Source organism: Sinohyriopsis cumingii, chromosome 2 (genome assembly GCF_028554795.1).
Source record: "Sinohyriopsis cumingii isolate HCF-2022 chromosome 2, ASM2855479v2, whole genome shotgun sequence".
NCBI lineage: Eukaryota > Metazoa > Mollusca > Bivalvia > Unionida > Unionidae > Sinohyriopsis > Sinohyriopsis cumingii.
In genome coordinates this window covers 168283871-168310638 of record NC_142962.1, presented here as the reverse complement: position 1 = coordinate 168310638, position 26768 = coordinate 168283871, and the positions used below count along the sequence as shown (strand labels likewise).

Below are 26768 nucleotides of genomic sequence, written 5' to 3'. Positions count from 1 at the left end.
CCCATGGGGAAAATAATCATGTTTAGTTCCGTGACATGGATGCAAAAAGTACCATACGCTAATTAATTCTTTCTGGAGTGGATTAAAACATGTCCATTAATTCGTTCACGACTGACACGACATCAGTGGATAAGCGTGTGTGCTGATGCCAAAATTTAGTATTAAAACTATAACACTACCTTCATTTCCTGTGACGTAGAAGAATCAATGAGAAGAAATCTGTCACCCAAAGGATGATTCTATTGATGTCGTTGCCATTGCTGATGCATTGTTAATTTTTATGCTCGCAAGTCCCATAGCTATCTAGTATCGACGCTAAGCTTAACAGTGTGTCATAGATTACATGGTTTTACTAATCAACGTCCTTTCGTTTGTTACTAATACAACGTGGACATATGACATTTAATTTGCATTGGCTCCACGGAGTATTTTAGAACTTTTCTTGGATGGATTAAGATGTGGAGACAAGCGTAAACAAACTGGTAAGTTAATGTATATAGCAGTCTATTACATGCCTACCATGGCAGGTGTCTGTATGATAGGATGTTTGACGAGCCCGTGGTTTTGTTTGTCTCCAACATTACAGTGTGTCTGTTTCCTTGTGTAAAGAGGAATGGGTGTATACGTAGACATTCGCTATTATTATTTTTTAACCTTATTCTGGACAGTATTGTCTATTTTCTTCCAAACAAATACAACGTGAAAATTCTCCTGTTTATATTTTCTAAATTGTCATACTTTGACCAATTGTGTTTTTAAATAAATTAGATTTCTTTAAAATTATATGCTTCTTGTAAATAGCTATTATTTACTGAAGAGTTATTTTGAAAGATGCAACAAAACCTTTCTTTCTTACATGAGAATTGAGATCATTTTAGCCAGTAAAAAGTGCAATTAAATTGATATACAATTTGAATGTTATTTTAATAATTGATAGTCATGCTTACAAATATTCACACATGGTTACTCTAATTAATAAATTTAGAATATTTTACAAACATATTTTTGTACCCTTCCACTGAACCTAGATTTACTGGTTTAGCTTCGATATTTCTACACAGTGTACCAATATACGTCGCTCACACAGGCAATTGAAAAACAGACCTTTTACAGAATGTATGCATCTTACCGTAATAACAATATCAAAAAGAAATCTTGTTTGGGGACATTGTCTGTCAGTTCCATAACGCGGCCATTAATACAAGCCATTTTTCGATCGAAGACAAGTAAGCAATTATTTAAACTGATTGCCTACCAGATCAATTGTAGACATTTTTGACTACTTGCTTTTGCTGATAGTTAGTTGTAGTCCAGTATAAGAGCAGCATAGGCTGAAAACTGATGACACTATATAAAATAAAGACAATACACATGTGTTCAAGGTAATGTATGCCACAGAGGCAATCAATGCTTGCAGTAATGATTTCTAACCTGGCGTTGTCATAATAATGTGTTTGAAAGACTGCTTCCAGGATCAAGTACAACATACCCAAGATCGTCTTGTAGATCTGTGTAAATTACAGTATTACATTATTACAGTATTACAGTATTACATATGTTTGCGCAGGAAACATTCTTTTTACAAGGCATGTTATAGAATATCTATGCTTTGTTTTACCTTTATACTCAGTCCTGATTTTACCAGAAGAGAGTCCAGGTTACTCCGTACATGACAGTTTATCTGAAATATATTTAACCTTCTATAAGTCTTGCCAAAAATATGCAATGAAACCATAACAACGCCGGAATGTAAGTTCTGACTAATGTCTGGCAACTTGATATTAAATCATAATAATTGTATCCACGAGACTATCTGCAGCATCTCTATCAAATTCACATGATTTTTCTCCGTCAGGTACTGTACAGTGATTGTCGTGCATAATATGACATAAACACATTTGATAATATTTATTAGCAGTTTCAATTATATTTGCTTGAAATAAATGTCACCACTAGATTGTCTCTGATTTACCTCAACTTTCTGCTAGTCATTTGGAGGCGACGGAACAGGAATTACTTGAAACATAAGCTCAATGAACGGAAGTTAACGTCCTTGCGAAGAAAGGGTGAGTTGTAATAGCCCACTGAGCCCATTAACTAAAATATGAATAAGAATAATGAAAGACGATATGCAGATGTTCTAATTAGCTCAGGAAAATGATATTAAAGCCAAAGAACCAGTTTTTCTTTATTTTTTCTCTAATAACATTAAATGCGTCAGTTAATATTGTACAATAACTGTTGTTTTAAGATACTAATTTGATAAGATATTAATTTGATAAGACAAGTCTTAAAGTTCAACTCTTCTTTTTCAGAACTATGAGGAAGATAAGTTTATCCAAACAACAAGCTCTTTAAACGACGACATACAACTAAAAAACACAGAACAAATGCGCCATTAGTGACGCCATGCGTCCCGCTGTTTACGCTAGCGTCGTTCGGAACCGGAAGCATAGTGGCCGACGAGTGGTTGGCCTTAAGCATGAATTTTCCAAGCGACAGATGATATTGATGTTATTCGTTGGCTCTCTTTTAGTAATATTTGGACTGATTGTGACGATTGTTGGATTAGTCAAAGGCGGGGATATTACTGACGTTCATGGGGACAGAGTGTAAGTAACAGTTCCTATTTTATATCAAACGGGTTAAAGAAGAACTCATAAATTAAGTTGCGGTATTTCCAGCATTGCATGATTTTGTTTACTTTTATTCTCAGTAAGTGGGCCATGACCACCACAGTTTATAATTAAGAATTTGTTACTATTTTTGTCACGTGTTTCCTTGATGAGTGAAATATTTTCGCTCCTAGATCATGGTCGTGGAGGGGTTGATTGCTTATTCCACTTATACTTAGGGGGGAAGGAGTCCGTTTCCTCCCATGATTTATGTCATCTCTTTCGGATATTTAACTATTTCGCTGCTAAGCAACATACATCCTCTTGTAATGTATTAGACACAGTAAACGAATAGCAATTGTTCTTGAAGCGGTGCAGTTTAGATGATAGTAGACTATTTAATATCGCCATCAGTATTTTTCCATTGTCTTGTATCTTGCAAGACACTTGCCCCTGTATGATTTACTTAAGAAATTACTAGCATTTCACAAACATTATATTTTACTATAATATTTTGGGCATTCTCTCTTTGCTCGAAGACATCATGGTCAAACCTATTGGCATCGCTATAATTTGCCTATTGATTTAAATGAAAAAATTTTTTAGACGGAAAACTTTCGTTATGGGATTTATAAGGTTCGAGAAATACTCAGAATTGTTTTTCGCGCATAAAGGCTTTCATTGCATGCATCCATCCATATATTTTCGAAGGTATGGGCACCTTGACAGTTAACATAATTGGATGGAGTTTTCGTCTAGATTTTAATTGGAAAAATCAATAATCTCAGTGAGCCATTGGTATAACAGCATCAACTGAATTAGTTAGGTTAAAGATATAATTTAGAGGAAGATCGTTTGAAGACTTATATATCATGATTAATTTAAAATAAAGAGGGTTTTTATTAGAGTTAGGTACTGTGGACATGAAAACGGAACATTCGTCGGAGTCGTAATAGGTAAGTTTCAGAATTATTTGAGCACTCCTTTTCTACAGTTTTTAATTTCTTGATGGATTATAACTGGATGTGTTTCCCCATGTGGTACAGCCAAAGTCTATTAGCGGTAGGATAGTTCACGAAAAAAAAAGTTTAAGTGATTGGTGTTGAGGGCATTTCGACAATAATTTTTATGAGCGGTATACTTTTGACGACCATTGCATGTACGTGATCGATATGTAGCTTTACAGCTGAGATCAATGTAAATACTAAGATTTTTTTTTTAAAACACTAGGCACGCCTAAGCCACTTTGATTTAGTAATCCATGTTACTGGATAGGAGCTGCCTTTCTCCGAGTATTATACATTTCGTTTTAGATGTATTAATATGCTCTCTGTTTTGTTGTCACGAAACTAATTCATTGTTGACGCCGATATGAAGTTTATTTCAGTTGATTCAAGGGATTTACTAGATAAATGCAGTGAACAGTTATTAGCAAAACCATCCGTTAGGGCGCACGAAGTCAAAGCTATTGGTAAACATTAGGAAAAGAAAAATATATAAACCTGAGGAACACCACTTAAGACATGACTTGAATCGGAAGTATATTTACCCGCACAAACAACCAAGGATCAGATAGTGAGATACGACGTGAATCAAATAACCGAGTTTGAAGGAAACGTGTAGGCTGAGTTTCTTTAAATTATAATAAGTACCAAATTGTCAACCAAATCAAATTATTGTTTTAAAATAAATGAATGGTACGTTATTAAGTTCGCCTAATTCGATAGCTAGTAGCTTTTGGTCAATAAGTTTTGTCAGTGAAGTTTGACAGGAACGTTTCTGTCAGAAACCTGATTATGACGTATAGAGTAGTTTGTACATGTTACGATATCCAAAAAGATGCTTGCTGACACCGTTTTTCCAATAACGTTTAAAATTTCAGATAGAACAGATACGGGTCTATAGTTGGAGGGGTCATTCTTTTCTTTTCCTTTATAAATTGTGAATACTTTTGATAATTTCAGTGACTCTATAAACGTAAAGGAAATGATGCTACAGTTGTTTTCTTCATTTAATGACCCAAAGATTGACAAACAAGACATTTTCAGAGTGTTGGGGTGCATTCCACAGTACCAATTTATTGGTAATATCAATGCTATTATTATTGTAATTAGGTGGATTTTAAAACTAACATTGATCGAGTACACATTCATTCACGAAGACAGTAAGTTTGTCTAGGTTCTGTAAAATTTGACCTGTAAACAAAAGGTGCACTCCATTTGCAATACCCTGCTTATCAGTATAACTAGTGTCCTTAAATACGATTTTAAATCGGCTTAGAAGTAATGGTTTCTTTGAAATTATTTCTCGCAAGTGATTCCAGATAGGTTTATTATCAGAGTCGCACGTGATGGATCCAAGTCTGTATCAGAGTCTAACGTGATGGATCCAAGTCTGTATCAGAGTCTGACGTGATGGATCCAAGTCTGTATCAGACTCTGACGTGATGGATCCAAGTCTGTATCAGAGTCTCACGTGATGGATCCAAATCTGTATAGGAGTCTAACGTGATGGATCCAAGTCTGTGTAAGAGTCTCACGCGACGGATCCAAGTCTGTGTAAGAGTCTCACGCGATGGATCCAAGTCTGTGTAAGAGAAAATTATGAAACAGTTCAAAGAGAAATTAATTTTCAACAATTTGTGGCTTATATCACATTGATTCCGTATTCTGAAAGAGGCAGAAATACCATATATGTTGCTTTTATCACACTGATTCCGTATTCTGAACGAGGTAGAAATACCTGATACGATGCTTGTATCACACTGATTCTGAAAGAGCTAGTGTTAGAACTCAGTGGTCTTAAACAAAGTAAAAGAAAGAAGCACATTTTGTAAAATTCAACAACCAATTTATTTTCCTTTAATTCAAAGTGAAAATTTAAAACGAACTTACAGCATTGTGAATAAAATCCCAAATAATTCCAAATGTTCTATCTATAGAATATTCCAAATGTTCTATCTATAGAATATTCCAAATGTTCTATCTATAGAATATTCCAAATGTTCTATCTATAGAATATTCCAAATGTTCTATCTATAGAATATTCCAAATGTTCTATCTATAGAATATTCCAAATGTTCTATCTATACAATATTCCAAATGTTCTATCTATAGAATATTCCAAATGTTCTATCTATACAATATTCCAAATGTTCTATCTATAGAATATTCCAAATGTTCTATCTATAGAATATTCCAAATCAGTTTCCAGTATCTTACCAATAGTCCTCATGTATCACTTTAATATAACCCAGAGTGTCTTTGAGTAAGACATCAATACTTCCAAGGCAGTGTTTTAATCCGATAATTCAAAAAGCATAATTGCCCACCCGCTCCATTATATGAGACTGTCACCTGACCTGAACTAGGGCAGAACAAAATGTCCAGAACGTGGGTCATTTGCCCGTCAAATTCGTAAACAAGTTCTCTTCCAAAAAACCAAATTGGTAAACAAGGTGAGTGCGTGTGTTTAGGATTTTTAACGTAGCTTTAACACTCGTTCAGTCATATCGATACGATGTCTGCAGTGTGGCAGTTTATAGTGATGCCTAGTACTGGGGCATCAAGCTGCAGACACGTAGCATGATGTTCCACCCAGTCACATTATCCTGACACCAGGCCGACCAGTTCTAACACTAACCTCCTAATGCTGGGCGCCTAGAGAGGCAGCTGTTAGTACCATTTTTGTAAGTCTTTGGTATGACTCGGCCGGGGTTCGAGCTCACGACGCTCTAACCACTACGCCACTGGAACGGTGGTAAACAAGGTGAGGCCTTGAACTTAAATTCAAGTAAACATCATGATAACAATTAGATAGACTATAGTATTTCCAAGGGAACATCAAGGTCGTGAACTAAAATGCGAGTGAACAAACATATTTAAAAAAAAATATTATTACGTTAGGAAGGTCAACTCCTACCCTTAATTACGAACAAAGGTCAATTACATGACAGTAAAAATACCAAATCTTTTGAGTGTAAGACATTGATTGTGTACTTTGAAAGAGGTGTAAATACCAAATATGTTGAGTGTAACACATTGATTATGTACTTTGAAAGAGGTGAAAATACCAAATATGATGCTTCTTTCATTTTGATTCTCTATTCTAAATGAAGCACGTTGTAAGTTGAGCATATTAGATATTATTATATTTAGTATTTTCTTTTCCTAATGCAAATGCGGAATAAAGACGTGAGAGTTTGCTTTGTTCTAGTTTTCTTTCTCGCGGCAGACCATCTAAAGCAAGTTTTTTTTATGAATAACGCAACCATTCTTGGCCCTACGTGTCCTCAGATTGTCACCAGATTTTGCATATTAGTTTAAAGTTGATATGTAGACCACATTGTTGATGATGCATTTTTTTTTATCACAAAAGTGACAATATAGTTAGAAAATTTGTTTTAATTGTGTCTGGTATTAAGTTTACCGCGTCAGGTGTTAAGTGTTATATCAGCTACTTTGTTCTTTTTATCTTATGTACAGCAGTGAACAGTTAAACGTTTCTACTACAGATTGTATGATTTTAAATAAATAATTGTTTTGCTGCCAAGTTTGTCCCTTCTGTTGGCCTCCATTTCATTTAATAAAATTCACTGTATTCGATAGCTGACCTCTTTCTAGAAATGTAAATATTGTGATTGAATTGTCTCAGATTGCTCGCTGTAGTGCTTCTGTTTTGAAACATTTACAATATCAAGGATACCAGTATCATTTTTCTACAACGAATTTAATCAAATGTTGAATCACTCTGCTCCTCTAACTGACTTCGACCCATATATATATATATATATATATATATATATATATATATATATATATATATATATATATATATATATATATATATATATATATATATATATATATCATCATCATATAAGCGACCTCATCATCATATAAGCGACCTCAGACGTAGCAAGTGCCTGATGGAATTTTACAGACATCTTCATAATGGAAAGTTAAGCACGTATTTCTTACCTGGAGCAAGAATAAACACACAGTATATGCCACGTACCTTACTTGATAAAATAAATATAAAAGTAGTTTACGTCATCTCGTTGCATTGCTAATCCATACATTCAAATAATTCTCAGCCTGTCTGAATGCATTCAGATAGTTGTCAGCTTGTCTGAACACATTCAGATAGTTCTCAGCCTCTCAGAACGAGCATTGGAGAAACAATGTCTCATATTCACAATTCACTTCCTCGGAGGTTGAAAAGGAAAAGAAGCAATTTTGGTCCTTTGCTATTCGATATCGTTGGTGGCTGTTATACAATAAAGACATCCTCATAAAAGACGGACCGCTCCGGTGGCCTAGTGGTTAGAGCGTCCGCCTCAGATGCGGGAGGTCGTGGGTTCGATCCCCGACCGAGTCAAACCAAAGACTTACAAAAATGATACTAACAGCTGCCTCACTTGGCGCTCAGCATTAAGAGTTTAGTGTTAGGACTGGTTGGCCTGGTGTCAGGATAATGTGACTGGGTGGGACATCATGCTACATGTCTGCGGCATGATGTCCCAGTGCTAGACATCACTATAAACTGCCACATTGCAGACATCGTAGCGATATGACTGAAAGATTGTTAAAGCATCTGACAATCGTTGAACAACCAAATTAACTTTCCTTTCCTGAAATTATCCTTCTGTCGCGTGTGACTCACCAATTTACGAACCTGATGGATTGTGGCTTGCAGGTGATATTCCAGACGGACGGTAATCATGTTGAACAAGGTCTGAGAATAATACTTGATTTCAAGTAACGCATGTGTAGTCACAGTATTTCTCATTAGCCATGTCTGACAAGGACTGTTTGGAATTGTGTAAAACAGCGAGCAAAAACTATTTTGTAACATTTTTACAATGATTTATTTAGTATGAATGCATGGTTGGTTGTAGCATTTTTCAGCTTAGGTGTTAAGTTGATAGATTTCCCCCGGATAGATTTTACTTTGCCCCATACTTGTTTAGAGTTAGATTTGAGGTTCAATTTGGAGCAGATGTGTTGCCATGTTTTTTTTGTGGCTTGTTTTATGATCTCTTTAAGGTATTTTTCTTTGTCTTTATATTGGATGCAATTTATTGAGTCTCTTGTTCGCTTATATTTGTTAAGTGCTTATTTTATCTCTATGTCGTTTTTGACATTGATCATCCCACCATGGTACTGATTGTTTAGTTTGAGTGTTTTTTTTTTGGGGAATATCTAGGGTAGCTGCATTAAGTATAGTATTAAGTATATTGTCATGAAATATTGTTATATCTTGGTCTTCGAGCTTTCTGGTATTAATAGCGGCTAGAATGTTTCTAAAGTTATCCCAATCAGCTTTATCATATCTCCATTTCGGTGGGGCTTCATGAGGGTTGTGCTGAACTGATATTTGGAGAGAGATTATGATGGGGAAATGGTCGTTACCTAATGTGTTATCTTGATCAACCCACCAGTTTGTAAGCTGGGCTAGTTTGGGTGCGCATATAGTAAGATCGATTGCTGAGAGGGAACCATCCTCAGGATTAAGTCCAGTTTAGACCCATCATTGAGTACGGTTAAGTTGGATTCAGCAATCCATTCTTCAATTAATTTGCCTCTTTCATCCCTTCTAATTTCTCCCCATAGTTCATTGTGAGCATTGAAGTCGCCACAAATGATTAGGTTTCCAGGTTGGTTAGTGGAGATTTGTCGATAAGATTCTAAGTTGATTGGGTTGTCATTGCCCCCGGGTCATATATATTAGTTATTGTTATATTATTTGATCCAGTGTTGACTAATACAGTTTTAATTTCAATTTGGTTATTTATGTCTATTGGCATTGACATCGTTGATGTTTCAGAGTAGGGCAGGGAATCAATTACAAATATTACAAGTCCTCCTCTCCTTCTCCCATTGCTACGACTTTTGAATATGCTATGTGAGTATCCGGAGATTTTGGGTGTATGTTTCGGATTCTTTGGTAAGTGTGTTTCCTGGAGGCAGATTATGTCAGGTTTATTTATTGCATTAATGATTTTGTGTATTAGTATTATTTTTTATAGTTGTGTTATCCATTGAGATTGGTCGTGGTTGTGGTTATGATGGTGGTCTGAGGAGTGACTGTGAGTTTAGCATGATAATGTTTGGTAACACTTGAGTCCAAAACTCCTTCGAATATTACACAAAAGTTCCAGAATAATATTTTAGTGTACTGAACAGTCCGAACAAACATTTTTCTTCTCGAATAGACTTACAACAGGAATACAAGAAATGAGAATGGCTCCGAAATCAGAATGAAACTGATTGCTCAGTTCTTTCCTTATCTACAACTTCTATTGCGACTATATTTCTCAATATATCTCACGTGACGGATCTTACAATTCACTTTTTCGCGAAATTGCCTATTCATGTGACCCAGCTTAACCAATGGGAAGTTACTGAATGCTTATAGCACAGTTCAAACCCAGCATCGAATGACATATTAATCAAAATTATAAAGATTATTATTTGTAAAATATTTTAAAATCCTATGCAATTTTAAGCCCTTAACAGACTCAGGTCACTTAGGCAAAATCTAACTAAAGTTATATTCTTTACAATTTGCAACCATGAATGAAAATTACAAACAGTAAATAAAATCATGTACCAGGAGTTTCAGAAGATAGATATACATAACAACATGAACAATCAGTTTAGCTGGTAGCTATCAGACGAATTATTAAGACATTATTTGTTTACTTAGTAGCAATCGAACGAATTATTAAGATATTATCTGTATAATTGCTAGCAGTCTGACGAATTATTAAGACATTATCTGTATAATTACTAGCAGTCTGACGAATTATTAGGACATTATCTCTTATTCTAGTAGCAATCGTACGAATTATTAAGATATGTTCTGTTTTCCTAGTAGCTATCGAACGAATTATTAAGACACTGTCTATTTACTAGCAATCGAACGAATTATTAAGACCTTACCTGTCTTTTTAATAGCTATGGAACGAATTATTAAGACATTTTCTATCTATTTACTATCACTTGGACGAATAATTAAGACATTATCTCTTATTGTAGTAGCAATCGAATGAATTATTAAGACATCATCTGTCTATTTAGTAGCAATCGAACTAATTATTAAGACATTATCTGTTTGTTTTAACCAGCTATCGAACGAATTATTAAGACATTATCTATCTATTTACTATCACTTGGACGAATTATTAAGACATTATCTCTTATTCTAGTAATAATCGTGCGAATTATTAAGACAGTATCTGTCTATTTAGTAGCAATCGAACAAATGTTTAAGACAGTATCTATCTATTTAGTAGCTATCGATCGAATTATTAAGACATTATCTGTCTATTTACTATCACTTGGACGAATTATTAAGACATTATCTCTTATTCTAGTAATAATCGTGCGAATTATTAAGACAGTATCTGTCTATTTAGTAGCAATCGAACAAATGTTTAAGACAGTATATATCTATTTAGTAGCTATCGATCGAATTATTAAGACATTATCTGTCTATTTACTATCACTTGGACGAATTATTAGGACATTGTCTCTTATTCTAGTAGCAATAGTATGAATTATTTAGACATTATCTATCTATTTAGTAGCAATCGAACACATATTTAAGACAGTATCGATATATTTGGTAGATACCGAACGAATTATTAAGACATTATCTGTTTATTTAGCAGCTATCAGAAAAATTATTAAGATATGTTCTGTTTTCCTAGTAGCTATCGAACGAATTATTAAGACATTATCTGCCTATTTACTAGCACTCGAACGAATTATTAAGACATTACCTGTCTATTTACTAGCAATCGAACGAATTATTAAGACATTACCTGTCTATTTACTAGCAATCGAACGAACTATTAAGACATTATCTGTTTTTTACCAGCTATCGAACGAATTATTAAGACATTATCCGTTTTTTACCAGCTATCGAACGAATTATTAAGACATTTTCTGTCTTTTTAGTAGCAATCGAACAACAAATGTTTAAGACAGTATCTGTCTATTGAGTATCTATCGTACAATTCATAAGACATTATATGTTTATTTACTAGCACTCGGACGAATTATTAAGACATTATCTGTCTATTTACTAGCTATCGAACGAATTATTAGGACATTGTCTGTCTATTTGCTAGCTATCGAACGAATTATTAAGACATTGTTTATTTAGTAGCTATCGTACGAATTTTAAAGACATTATCTGTTCATTTGTAGCTATGGTACGAATTTTTAAGACATCTGTTTAGCAGTAGTTGTACGAATATTCCCATGCAATATCTGCTTTTTATTAGCAATCGGATGAATGATATAATTGTATTGAATATTAGTAATAACTTGATTTTAAACTTGCATTCGAAAGTTAAACATTAGTTTAGAGGCCATTTGGATCTTTAGGGCTGATAATATGAATATGTACTGGTAAATAAATCTGCAGATGAGGTGTTCCTTTCAATACATAGGTAGTACTAGCACAGAACAATGAGGTATTTCTTTCAATACATAGGTACTACTAGCTCCAGAAGAATGAGGTGTTTCTTTCAATGCATAATTGCTACTAGCTCCAGAACAATGATGTGTTTCTTTCAATACTTAGGTACTACTAGCTCCAGAACAATGAGGTGTTTCTTTCAATACATAGGTACTACTAGCTCCAGAAGAATGAGGTGTTTCTTTCAATACATAATTACTACTAGCTCCAGAACAATGATGTGTTTCTTTCAATACTTATGTACTACTAGCTCCAGAACAATGAGGTGTTTCTTTCAATACATAATTACTACTAGCTCAGAACAATGAGGTGTTTCTTTCAATACATAATTACTACTAGCTCCAAATCAATGAGGTGTTTCTTTCAATACATAGGTACTACTAGCTCAGAACAATACTGTGTTTCTATCAGTACATATGTACTACTAGCTCCAGAACAATGAGGTGTTTCTTTCAATACTAAGGTACTACTAGCTCCAGAACAATGGGGTGTTTCTTTCAATGCATATGTACTGATAGCTCAGAAAACTGATGGGTTCTTTCAATACATAGGTACTACTATCTCCAGAGCAATGAGGTGTTTCTTTCAATACATAGGTACTACTAGATTCAGAGCAATGAGGTGTTTCTTTCAATACATAGGTACTACTAGCTCAGAACAATGAGGTGTTTCTTTCAATACATAGGTACTACTAGCTTCAGAGCAATGAGGTGTTTCTTTCAATACATAGGTACTACTAGCTTCAGAGCAATAAGGTGTTTCTTTCAATACATAGATACTACTAGCTCAGAGCAATGAGGTGTTTCTTTCAAAACGTAGGTACTACAAGCTCAGAACAATACGGTGTTTCTTTCAATACTTAAGTACCATTAACTCAGAACAATACTGTGTTTCTTTCAATACATAGGTACTACTAGCTCCAGAACAATGAGGTCTTTCTTTCAATACATAGGTACTATAAATATTTCTTTCAATACATAGGTACCACTAACTCGGAAATATGAGGTGGTTCTTTCAATACATAGGTACTACTAGCTTCAGAGCAATGAGGTGTTTCTTTCAATACATAGGTGCTACTAGCTCAGAACAATGAGGTGCTTCTTTCAATACATAGGTACTACTAGCTCAGAACAATGAGGTGCTCTTTCAATACATAGGTACTACTAGCTTCAGAGCAATGAGGTGTTTCTTTCAATACATAGGTACTACTAGCTCCAGAGCAACGAGGTGTTTCTTTCAAAACATATGTACTACTAGCTCAGAACAATAAGGTGTTTCTATCAATACATAGGTACTACTATATCAGAACAATGAGATATTTCTTTCAATACATAGGTACTACTAGCTCCAGAAGAATGAAGTGTTTCTTTTAATGCATAAGTACTACTAGCTCAGAAAAATTAGGTGTTACTTTCAATACATACATACTAGCAGCTCGGAATAATGAGGTTTTTTATATGCTTCTTTCAATATATATATATATATATATATATATATATATATATATATATATATATATATATATATATATATATATATATATATGTATGTATATATATATATATATATATATATATATATATATATATATAATACTCGTATTGTAGAGATGCAGTAACTACAAATGCTTGGCTCATCCTAAGAATTGTTGGATCCCAGTCTGCTGTATGATGTCTTCAAAACAAACTATCATTGCTCGTCATAGTAAGACGGATAGAAGAAGCACAACGCTACATGTATATTTCATTACGCAGTTTCTTCAGTACTTCACTAGCTCAGTGAACGTATGCGTCCAGTATGCGTCACCAATCGTATCTTGTAATTTGTACATCCGTCTTCAACATTTGCTTTATTCTAATATTGTCATAAAAGGATAGATAAAAAATATTCAAACGACCTTTGTGCAAAGCCCGCTCATTAGAATTTGACCAACATTTTAAGAAAGCAGTCTTATAAAGGCATATAACGTTCACACAAACGATGACTATCCACCATCCAATATGACCGCCTTTAAAAAAGGGACAGAAATGGTTTATTCTAATATCCTACTAAGTAAAATATTACCAAATTTGAGAGAATGTATCCTGTTAAAAAAGATATTCAAGATTTATACAATTAAAGCCAATCTGCCATAGAATATGGTCGCCGTTACCAAAAATAGAACGAAACAATTTCAACGGATTTTTCAAAATTAACCTTTAAAATAAGTTGATCAAATTTACCAAACACCATGCTTTATTAAAACTCTTTTTTTTCTTCTTTTTTTCCCCACAAATTATGATTGTCTGCTATCAAACATTGCTGAAGAAACTGATAACAGAGAACTGTAAAAATTAATTTTATAATCAATCAATGAATTTAAAGAAATTTAAATAGAATGCATCCAACTAATTCATACTTCTTGTCCAACTGTTCTGATATCCTGTTATCCTTTACTTGCGACATGGATTCGAACGCCGCTTGGTACGAATTATAACTATATAATCTTCAAGACTATGTGCTATTTATATATACATTCTTTCATATATCATGTATTCTAATATATCATATAGGATCCAGGGATATGCGTTGGGTGTGTTTGCAATGGCTGTGTCAAACGCAAACATAAAACTCTGTGCCATAGAATATGCAAAACGACAAGACAATAAATTATTGTTCTCGTGTGTATCATCCTTGATACATCTAACACTTTTATACTGTGTTTTGTTTTATGAATACGGTCAATTTATCAATGATTCAAAACAGAAACAAAGTGACACCACGTTTTTATTATGTTCCCAGGATAATCTCGCACAAAACGGACAATTCATGTTGTCGCTATCTTATCATTCTAGATTCCCTTTACAAAGTATGTAATCTTCGATAGAATACAAGACTCTTCGTACAAAGTCTGTCTTCCTCGTAAGAATACAAAGTTCCCCATACAAAATCAACATTCTTCTTACGAATATAAGAAATGCATCCTGGCATACAAAAACAAGGTTTACATATGTTCGTGCCAGGCATGAAGTCGTGTAACAGTAAAGAAGCCATAATGTAAAAAAAATCGGATGACAGATGGCAAGAATACCTTGGTGGACCACTTATTCACCCTTCGCCTCCAGCCATGCCACGAAGTGTCCAAAACCAATGTGTTAGATGACGAAACAAATCTATCGTTGATCTCCGAGACAATTTACTGTTGGGTAAAGATTTTGTATAGCATATAATGTAATAAGGTAATATCAATTCGTACGATGCTTACGAGGAAGACAGACTTTGTAAGAGGACTGTGTATCTAAATTAACTTCATAGTAACTTTTTATTTCCAAAATATAATGTTACGTCAATTTCAAGTCAATTACATCTATTCTTTGTCACTATTTATTCATTCAATCCTTAAATACTAGTTTAATGTCCAATTTAAGTTTAATTTGGTCCTGTTGTTTTGTGGATTACAACCCATGTCCTGGTATTCAATGCAGTATCCATTATCTTCTACCACCTCTTCAACGTTTGTCTCCATTACGTTCCCACTATGTCTTCATCGTTAACAGTGTCCAAATTTGCCTCTGTCGTATCTACTGTTTTTGACTTTAACAATATGTAACATCTTCTAACATTAACATCATTTTGTGATTTTCCTAGTATGCTTCTTAATTGCTTCACCACTGTCAATTAAAATATCTCTTTATTGTTTTGTTTTGTTTCTCTCTGTCCATGTTCCTTGCTTTAGTTTTGAGCACATCGTGACAATCGTACAAAATTATCTTTAGCCACTATATGCGATATGGTCACCTTGAAAGCTCTTTTAACCGTGCTATTCAAAATGTCCTAGTTTTCGCTCTTGTACAAGAGGGGTATGAACTTCATAGCATAATACTGATGAAGCCAGTCATTGCCAGCGATCAATGCTATTGCCCAGTATTATTATATTTATGATTGCCAATCATCGTGCTATTACCTTACGTTGTTAAATTCATGATTACCAACGATCAATAATGATTGTCAACGATCAATGATATTATCCTGCATTATTATATTTATGATTGCCGACGATATAGGGTATTATCATCTATTATTACATCCTGATTGTCGACGATCAACGATCAATGATATACCCTGCATTGATATATTTGTGATTGCCAACTATCAGTTATATTACCATTCATTCTTTTAAATAGTATTGCCAGCGATCAGCATTACCTTCGTTATTACATTATAATTGCCGACGATTAATAATATTATCCTGCATTATTTTATTTATGATTTCCAACGATTAATTTTATATGTATGTTTTATATTTGAATCATGCATTCCTCCGAATTAATAAAGACTTGGGCTGGGCCCCGAGTGGCCGAGTGGTCTAAAGCGCTCACCGTTCCGGATCACTGCCATCTCACCTCTATCTGCCTGGGTTCGAGTCCAAGGCTCGGTTAGCGTGGGTACGTGGGAAATCCTGCCAGTAGCTTCTCGTGGGTCGGTGGTTCTTCCCTGGGTTTTCCAGGGTTCTTCCTCCACCAATTATACTGGCCGCCATGTATAGCCTATCTTGTACTGAAAAATGGCGTTAAACCCTAGAACAACAGCAAAGACTTGGGCATATTATCCTCTCGTGGAGTCAATATCCGGTATCCATGGCAACAGATGAGTCTTATGATGAGTTTATAATATATATTTCGCCTCTTCCGAATTTAGCACTCAAAGCTGTCAGAAAATAAAATCCCATTATCCTTTGTTGGAGAAGTGAAGACTCACAAATAGGATGACCAACACTCTCAATTTGCCGTATTTAATTATTCAAGACAGATGTTTCGGAAAATGTAGTTCTTTTCATAAATTCCACCTGATTTGAGCCACATAATATGTGTCATCCGTTTATCTGATGGTTCTACAGGTCTTGATTGAATAATTGCCTCAGACTGGATCTTCATAGATGCCACATTATGGTCTTTATATTGTAGATGTACATGGCTGGAATAGTAGATCGCTTTATAATAAGTTTAGTAACCATACTGGACAAATTTCGTGAGGACATTATAGTCATGTTCATTATATTTTTCTGACCAGTATTTATCAAAGACACACATTATAGAAAAGCAACATGTTCCCGTCTGTAAACGCATTAACGATACACGATATAGTGAAGACATCACGTTTCCGTTATAATGATTCTTCTATTAACACATTATCAAAGATGTGCGATATAGTGAAGGCGACACGTTCCTGTCTATAAACGCATTTAGAGTCTTTATGGTCAAATAAATTGAACATTCTTAAGCTTCTATGTATTTTCTTGATTCCCCATAATAGGGAAATATCTTTTTCCTCGTGGTCAAATATCACTCTCTGATGTTTGCTATTTGTGTTTTGTGGGGACAAAGTGTCTACAATTTGAAAAATGAAAACAAAACATAACAGAAAACTAACAACAAACATCAAGTGATCACTTTTGCGGAATATATATTTGCGGAGAAATTAGTGTATAAAGAAGGAAAGCAAGTTCTGTTAACTGTTTCCTTCCTCATTAAAAACTTTCAAAAGCAATTTATGCGATCTGTTCTGCTCCAATAATTTTGTAAACGTTTTATTCAATATCCACATCGTAGTTGCATTCTGCTTAATTATCGTGTAATGCTAAAACTAAAAGTGTATCATTAATCCAAACATATCCAGTTTGGAATGAATTCTATGAATAAAAAAAGAGTTCATCAGGAAGACTGAGAAAATCTTACAATTTGTTAACTGTCAGTCAATGGTACAACGGAAGGATGTTTCAAGCGTGTTCAGGGCATGACTTAAGTTTTATTTTCATAGCCTGTATACTTAGGGCATAATTTAACTTTTATTTCCATAGCCTGTACTTACTTAGGGCATGATTTAAGTTTTATTTCAACAGCCTGTGTATACTTAGGACATAACTTAACTTTTAATTCCACAGCCTGTACATACTTAGGGCATGTATTTAATTTTTATTTCAACAGCCCTTACATACTTGGTTCTGAGATTAAGAGAGTTCATCTTCGGGGGTATTACATTCTTTTTCGTAATGCTCTCCAAGAAAAAAAATCATTTTCAGATTGGTAGAAAATTATATAGCCCCTTCTTCAAAGATATTAATATATTTTATTCATGAATACCGAGTGTATTTTGTTGCAAGACGTAGTACCTTTTCGCTTTTCCTTAAGATATCTTTTTTTTGTTTTATTGTAAGATATCGTATCATATTGTTTTTTTTCTTCTAAGTTGTGGTATCATATTGTTCTTGTGTAATACCTTGGAATCCCATTTTCATTATGCTTTCACCACTAGCAAGACTGCGCAAAATCCATTCATAGCAGACTAATGAAACGTTGCAGGTGTTTTTGTATGCATATGTAGATGTTTTGATTAGACTATCAAACCATTTTAGCTTTCTAGCCATTTTTTAATACACAATTTTTAAATAATTTCGACATTTTTATTAAAATGTTTGCTGGCATGATTAAGCAAAAGCTACACAGAACAGACTAGTGACGTTTTCTTGATGTATTTATGTACATATGTAGAAGACATGATTAAATTACTAGTCCATTAGAGCAATTTTTACAGTTTGTTTACATTTTTAGACTTTTGTTTGGATTTTTAACAAAACTCGTGTTAGCACGATAAAGCAAAACCTGGTTAATGTAGAAAAATGTCATTTGACATGTTTACATACATACATAAATGCATACATACATATATACATGCATACATATATGCGTGCGTGTGTGTGTGCGTGCATACATACATAAAAACATGCTGTGTTCGTTTTGCTGTTGGAGCATACAATTCTTGCAAACACAAATCTATTTTCCTTATCTTAAAACCCAAAACTGAATTGTGAACTACTATGTTATTTTGTTATTCCTCTATTACACAAAGTTGAGTTTTAAAACAGATTACATGTGACGATCACCCATGAAAGTAAATTCCTAATGAATTGCCGCCAATCAACAAAGACAAAGATATTCTTCATTGCTACATGTTTTAACTTTGGTTAACATATTGTTCAGGATTAAGCAGAACATAACGTTTCTCAACCATTCCTTAAAGCATCAAAGAAAATAACTATATTGCTAAAAGATATTTATTCTTTTCAATTGAGTGGTTTTAAAAAGAAATGTACAGTTTAAATGTTAAAATATATTGACCCAGGGCACTTACTGAATCTTACAACTTTTAATGTTCTTCAGGAAACAAAGCGCAAAAGCATCTGCATCTGACACACCTTTAAATGAGTCTCTGGAATTTATCATCAATTACACCATTTGTATTGACAAAAGTCAAATATACTAATTATAGCATCTCACTTGGCATTTCATATTGTCCTAAATGACAATTCCACAGAAGAACCAGGTTCATACTAGTGTACTACTTGTATCGAAATTGGATGAATTCATACTAGTGTACTACTTGTATCAAAATTGGATGAATTCATACTAGTGTACTATTTGTATCAAAGTTGGATGAATTCATACTAGTGTACTAATTGTATCAAAATTGGATGAATTCATACTAGTGTACTATTTGTATCAAAATTGGATGAATTCATACGTTCTGATGCTTAATGCTGCATCAGTCATTATACCAAAAGATCTATCGTTGACTGGGTGATTTTCGGATGGTTTATGCTACATCAGTCATTATACCAAACGGTATATTATTGGAAGGGTGATTTTCGGATGGTTTATGCTACATCAGTCATTATACCAAACGGTATATTATTGGAAGGGTGATTTTCGGATGGTTTATGCTACATCAGTCATTAAGCCAAAAAAGAAAATGATTCGAAGGGTAATTTCTAGTTTTCATGCTAAATCAACCATTAAACCAAATGGTCATTCATTAGAAGTGAGACTTTCTTATTGTATATGTTAAATCAGCCACTAAACCAAAACGTATAACATTGGAAGAGTCAGGTTATGATGGTTTATGCTAAATCAGTCCTTATACGAACATCTCCATCTTTGGAAGGGTGATTTTCTGACGGCGTATACTAAATCAGCCATTAAGCCAAAAGACAAATCATTGGGAGGGATAAGCTAAATCAGTCGTCAACAAAGTAGGTTTATAATGGGAAGGTATATTTTCTGTTGATTTATTCTAAGTCTACCATAAATCCAAAAGGTCTAAAATTGGAAGGTATGTTTTCTGTTGATTTATTCTAAGTCTACCATTAAGCCAAAAAGTATATCATTGGAAGGGTTGTTTTCTGTTGGTTTATGCTGCATCGTTCTACCAAAAGGTCGGTTATTGGAAAGGTGATTTTCGGATGCTTTTGCTAAATTAGTCATTCAGCCAAAAGGTAAGTGAAGGGTGATTTTCCGATGGTTTATGCTTAATCAGTCTTTTAAATGAAAAGGTTTATCATTGGAAATTTGATTTTCTGATTGTTTATGCTAAATTAGTCATTACTTCAAAAGGACTGTCAAATGACTATGATCTTCGGATGGCTTACGCTAAGTCAGTCATGAAACCAAAAGACTAATCATTTGAAGTGTGATTTTCTGTTAGTTTATGCTAAATCAGTCATTAACCAGTAAGACCTACAATTGGAGGGATAATTTCCAATGTCTAATGCTAGATCAGCAATTATTCCAATAAGGCCTATAATTAGAGGGGTAATTTCCGAAGATTTATGCTAAATCAGTCATTAAACCAAAAAGGTCTTTATTTGGAAGAATGATTTTCTGATGCTTTATGCTAAATCAGTCATTCAAACCAAAAAGTGTATTATTGAAATGGTGATTTTCTAATGGTTTATGCTAAATCAGTCATTCAAACCAAAAGCTATATTATTGAAACGGTGATTTTCTGATGCTTTATGCTAAATCAGTCATTCAAACCAAAAAGTGTATTATTGAAATAGTGATTTTCTAATGGTTTATGCTAAATCAGTCATTAAACAAATAGTTATTTCATTAGAAGGTTGATTTTCCAATGGTTTGTGCTAAATCAGTCATTCAAACCAAAATGTTTATTATTGAAAGGTGATTTTCTAATGGTTTAAGCCAAGTTAGTCATTAAACCAAAATTGCTATGATTCCGAGAGTGCTTTTTGGGATAGTTTATGCGAAATGAGTCATTTGACCAAAAGGTCTATCATTGGAATGGATATTTTCTGGGGTTTCAAATGATTATATTGTTTTCTCTATCTTAAACATAGTTAATTACAAATCTCTTCCAATATTCTAGATATCCTTTGATTTAGACATGGCTTGCTTTGTAATTGGTTTACATGATTTTAATTCATGTATCTGGAATACGTCATTTCAATAAGATGCAAAATTCAGAATTTAGACTTTAAACTCCAATGAAATTCTGAAAATCACTTGAAGTGCATTTGGATCTTGTATCATTTCTTAAAGCGATTTTCTTATTTAATTTGGTGTTATCTTTTCAACTTTTTTAATCATTTTCTTATTTTATTATTGGAAACTGTTACATACTTCAGTATATTATGTGTTGTGCAATATGTGAACTGTTATCTATCATTAAATAACGAAATACATCATTAGGATGTATATAAACTCTACATTATCATAACGGTCCACTTTATTAGGACGTAAGTAAACTATAATTTCTCACCACGGTCCACATCATTAGTACGTATGTAAACTATAATTTCTCACCACGGTCCACATCATTAGGACGTATGTAAACTATAATTTATCATCACGGTCCAAATCATTAGGACGTATGTAAACTATAATTTATCACAACGGTCCACATCATTAGGACGTATGTAAACTATAATTTATCACAACGGTCCACACCATTAGGACGTTTGTAAACTATAATTTATCACCACTGTCCAAATCATTAGGACGTATGTAAACTATAATTTATAATAACGGTCCACATCATTAGTACGTATGTAAACTATAATTTATCACCACTGTCCACATCATTAGGACGTATGTAAACTATAATTTATCACCACTGTCCACATCATTAGCACGTATGTAAACTATAATTTATCGTAACGGTCCACATCATTAGGACGTATGTAAACTATAATTTATCACCACTGTCCACATCATTAGGACGTATGTAAACTATAATTTATCATAACGGTCCACATCATTAGTACGTATGTAAACTATAATTTATCACCACTGTCCACATCATTAGGACGTATGTCAACTATAATTTATCGTAACGGTCCACATCATTAGGACGTATGTAAACTATAATTTATCATAACGGTCCACATCATTAGGACGTATGTAAACTATATTTTATCATAACGGTCCACATCATTAGGACGTATGTAAGCTATAACTTATCATAACGGTCCACATCATTAGCACGTATGTAAGCTATAATTTGTCATCACGGTCCACATCATTAGGACGTATGTAAACTATAATTTATCACCACTGTCCACATTATTAGGACGTATGTAAACTATAATTTATCACAACGGTCCACACCATTAGGACGTTTGTAAACTATAATTTATCACCACTGTCCAAATCATTAGGACGTATGTAAACTATAATTTATCATAACGGTCCACATCATTAGTACGTATGTAAACTATAATTTATCACCACTGTCCACATCATTAGGACGTATGTAAACTATAATTTATCATAACGGTCCAAATCATTAGGACGTATGTAAACTATAATTTATCAGCACGGTCCACATCATTATTACGTATGTAAACTATAATTTATCATAACGGTCCACATCATTAGGTCGTTTTTAAACTATAATTTATCATAACGGTCCACATCATTAGAACGTACGTAAAGTATAATTTATCGTAACTGTCCACATCATTAGTACGTTTGTAAACTATAATTTATCACAACGGTCCACACCATTAGGACGTTTGTAAACTATAATTTATCACCACTGTCCAAATCATTAGTACTTATGTAAACTATAATTTATCATAACGGTCCACATCATTAGTACGTATGTAAGCTATAATTTATCACCACTGTCCACATCATTAGGACGTATGTAAACTATAATTTATCATAACGGTCCAAATCATTAGGACGCATGTAAACTATAATTTATCATAACGGTCCACACCATTAGGAGGTTTGTAAACTATAATTTATCACCACTGTCCAAATCATTAGGACGTATGTAAACTATAATTTATCATAACGGTACACATCATTAGAACGTACGTAAACTATAATTTATCATAACGGTACACATCATTAGTACGTATGTAAACTATAATTTATCACCACTGTCCACATCATTAGGACGTATGTAAACTATAATTTATCATAACGGTCCACATCATTAGGACGTATATAAACTATAATTTATCATAACGGTCGAAATCATTAGGACGTATGTAAACTATAATTTATCATAACGGTCCACATCATTAGAACGTATATCAACCATAATTTATCACCTCGGTCCACATCATTAGTACGTATGTAAACTATAATTTATCACAGCGGTCTACATGATTAGGACGTATGTAAACTATAATTTATCACCACGGTCCACGTCATTAGTACGTATGTAAACTATAATTTATCATAACGGTCCACATCATTAGGACGTATGTAAACTATAATTTATCACCACGGTCCACATCATTAGAACGTATGTAAACTATAATTTATCATAACGGTCCACATCATTAGTTTGTTCACTTAGCAAAAGCCATGACACCCTCACTGCTGAAGTCAGGTGTATTTCAAAAAGAATATTACAAAGTATTCTACTAGTCAATAGCACTATGGTGTTGAACAATGCATATTGTATTGTCATGTTTGTGACTTGTGTTTGCTTGTCATATTTACAATTTATCTAATTTATTTTATCGTCTTCCTATAACATCTACAAACTATATTTTGTCACAACGGTCTGCGTTATAACAATTACTCACGAGAACACGGATAATGGATCGAACTTCATGGTATTCATCTATGTTACGGCAAATTATCATCAAATTTCATGTCTTGCACTAGTTATGCTGCCTAGATGGATTATTTTTTGCCCAGAATAAATATTCAATTACGTGTTGCAGACCATTATCAAGAAATTATTGAATGCCACGTCAGTGAGATTAATAGAACTTTCAAGTTTATTGTTCCTTAGAAGCAAATTTAAAATAAATAACTCACTTACTCAGTCATCAGTGTCCTATACTAATGTTACCATTCCATACATGCATTATGTCCGGTGGGATATGAATGCCATCAAGTAATGACTATATTTGTTTATGCCCTGTCTAGCCTCCTCTTATTATTCTTCATACGCCTAAACATGTCAAAGATTTTTATAATGAAAGGCGTTCATTAGGATGACACAGTTCCAGTACCGAAAGGTTAAACAATTTGGTCTATTTAATCGTTTAGAATAGAGATGGCAGAGGGTCTATTGCACATGTGGATTTCCTGTTGTTATAGAGTGAATTAGTTCGTGTCATCTTTTTCATGACATTGCTTTACATGGCATGCCAAGTTATTTGACTCATTTATTTCGTTATGGTTGCATGATCGCATTTATCTGGTAACGTTACGTGGCCTTGATAATTAGTTTTCATTAATACGACACTTGTTGTGTTGTATTATAATAGAGTGACAAAGGGGACAACAACAAATTATTAAAAGCAATGCAAAGTTATCACATAAATACGTTGCTAGGATTATAACCCGGATTATAAGATCATGAAAAGACGCAGTATTATTATTATTATTATTATCAAAGTGTTTACAAGTCATTGGCACATTTTATTAGCTACGAGTTTCCGTATTTTAACACGTCTATCTGCAGGCAAAATGTTAAATTTGATGATTCTTCAGAACCTTCGCTTTTTAAAAAGTCTCTTAGTGTGAGGTATTTCTTTTGTTTTATTGAGGGTCAAAATGCCCGATTGGAAAACTTTATATTGCTAGTTGTTGGGCAAAATTGTATATATAACACGTAATTACTGTAAATAGATTGGGGCAGATATACAAACTTGTACACACCAACATCAGATATGGAGAATTTACACTATTGGAAAAAATCTTGCATTGCTATTTGTTCTGAATTTGTAAGAGTTTCAGATAAGAAGTTTCATAAACTATATAATCATAACAAGAACCATTTCCTTTCGTGTTGCTTTGGTAAAGTCTTCTTTAATCTTCTTTCGTAATAAAACGATGTTTAAAGTTAATTTATCCACTCTGAAATATTGTTAGCATCAATGTTTGATTTGAAGGCAGTTCCATTTGTAAACTGCGTAAACCCAGATCTGCAGTTGCATAATGCGCAGGAGGATCTGGGTCAATGCAGTGTTTGAGTATTAATTAGTAAAAAGAACATAAACCCTGACCTGGGGTCGGCGCGGTAGTTTCCATTTGTCATGTATTCTTCCCGGGGTTTTCCAGGATTCTTCATCCACCAAAATCCTGGCCGTCATTTATAACCTATTATGCGCAGAGAAATGGCGTGAAATCCCAAACAACAACAACAGTCTCCCTTAAATGGCTTGAAACCCCAAAGAACATCAACAGTCGCCCTTAAAGAGTATTATTACTTGCTTCCTAACAAATCTAAACGTATGTTGGGGTGGAGAGGATTTATAGGCGTTCTTCCATTTTTAATAAAAATCAAGATAAAATACTCATCAACATTTATCAATAGGCAAAAATTCATTTGAATAGAATCCCCTTCTTTTCTTTTGTCTTGGAGCATTAAGCGGGACGGCGTAATTAATACATGTGTAGTAATTGGACCAGGCTCTGGCACAGCGTTCTGAATGGACTAGGCTTCTAGGACAGTGTACTGAATAAAATAGACTTCTCGGATAGTGTACTGAAATAGGCTTCTGGAATAGTGTACTGAATGGCATAGGTTTATGGGACAGTGTTATGAATGGAATAGGCTTCTGTGACAGTGTACAGAATGGAATAGGCTTCTTGGATAATCAAAATACATCACCAACATCATAAAACGTAACTGAAAAAGTTTTACTCTTTTAATCATGAGACTGTCCCTTCCATAGAAAATACAAAATGAATTTCTACTTATATGCAAGTCTCAGATCTAGCTGACAATACAACATGTCAGCGTGAATGGCCGTCCTTATACACGCTACCACTTTATAATCAAAGCCAACAGAAGAGTCAAGTAGAAAATCAAAGCCAACAGAAGAGTCAAGTAGAAAATCAAAGCCAACAGAAGAGTCAAGTAGAAAATCAAAGCCAACAGAAGAGTCAAGTAGAAAATCAGCCCTTGGCGTGTCGATCTAAATGAAAGACTAGCGTTATGATACAGAGACAGTTATCTTCTCATAATGCCGGTCAATATTTTTGGTTAAGTTATGGTCAGACGAATTTCTATCAGTATAATGTTGGTTTGTTCTTTGATGGATTCCTTGGATTAGTCCATTGAAGGATTAGATGGATTGGTTCATAGATGGTCACTTGCATCTCCTATGGCTGGCTTTCTGTTCGAAGTATTTTTCCAAGGCAATCACCTACTTGCAAACATGCGGCAATTTTCATTTCCCTAAATAGCACTGAAGATTACAGTTTAAGGGGATATCTCAGAGGGTGTCGTATTGATTTTGTACTGTCTTTTTTATTACCATGGACACTGGAGAACATTTGACTCGACAGCTGCCATGACTAGATGTCATTCATCGGTCAAGGGTAATTCTCCAGCCCATCTGATGTTCAA

The 26768-nt window shown here is 33.9% G+C and overlaps 1 protein-coding gene across 1 annotated transcript in view; it reads left to right on the top strand.

Moving 5' to 3' along the window:
• Nucleotides 1-320: 320 nt before the first annotated feature.
• The window catches only part of LOC149806268 (uncharacterized), a 96698-nt gene continuing 70250 nt past the window's right edge, over nt 321-26768 (top strand). The window contains exons 1-2 of the mRNA XM_089935508.1: nt 321-482; nt 2316-2612. Of these exons, the coding sequence (XP_089791634.1) occupies nt 2410-2612 (203 nt within the window). The 5' untranslated portion in view covers nt 321-482; nt 2316-2409. The remainder of the gene's footprint in view (nt 483-2315; nt 2613-26768) is intronic.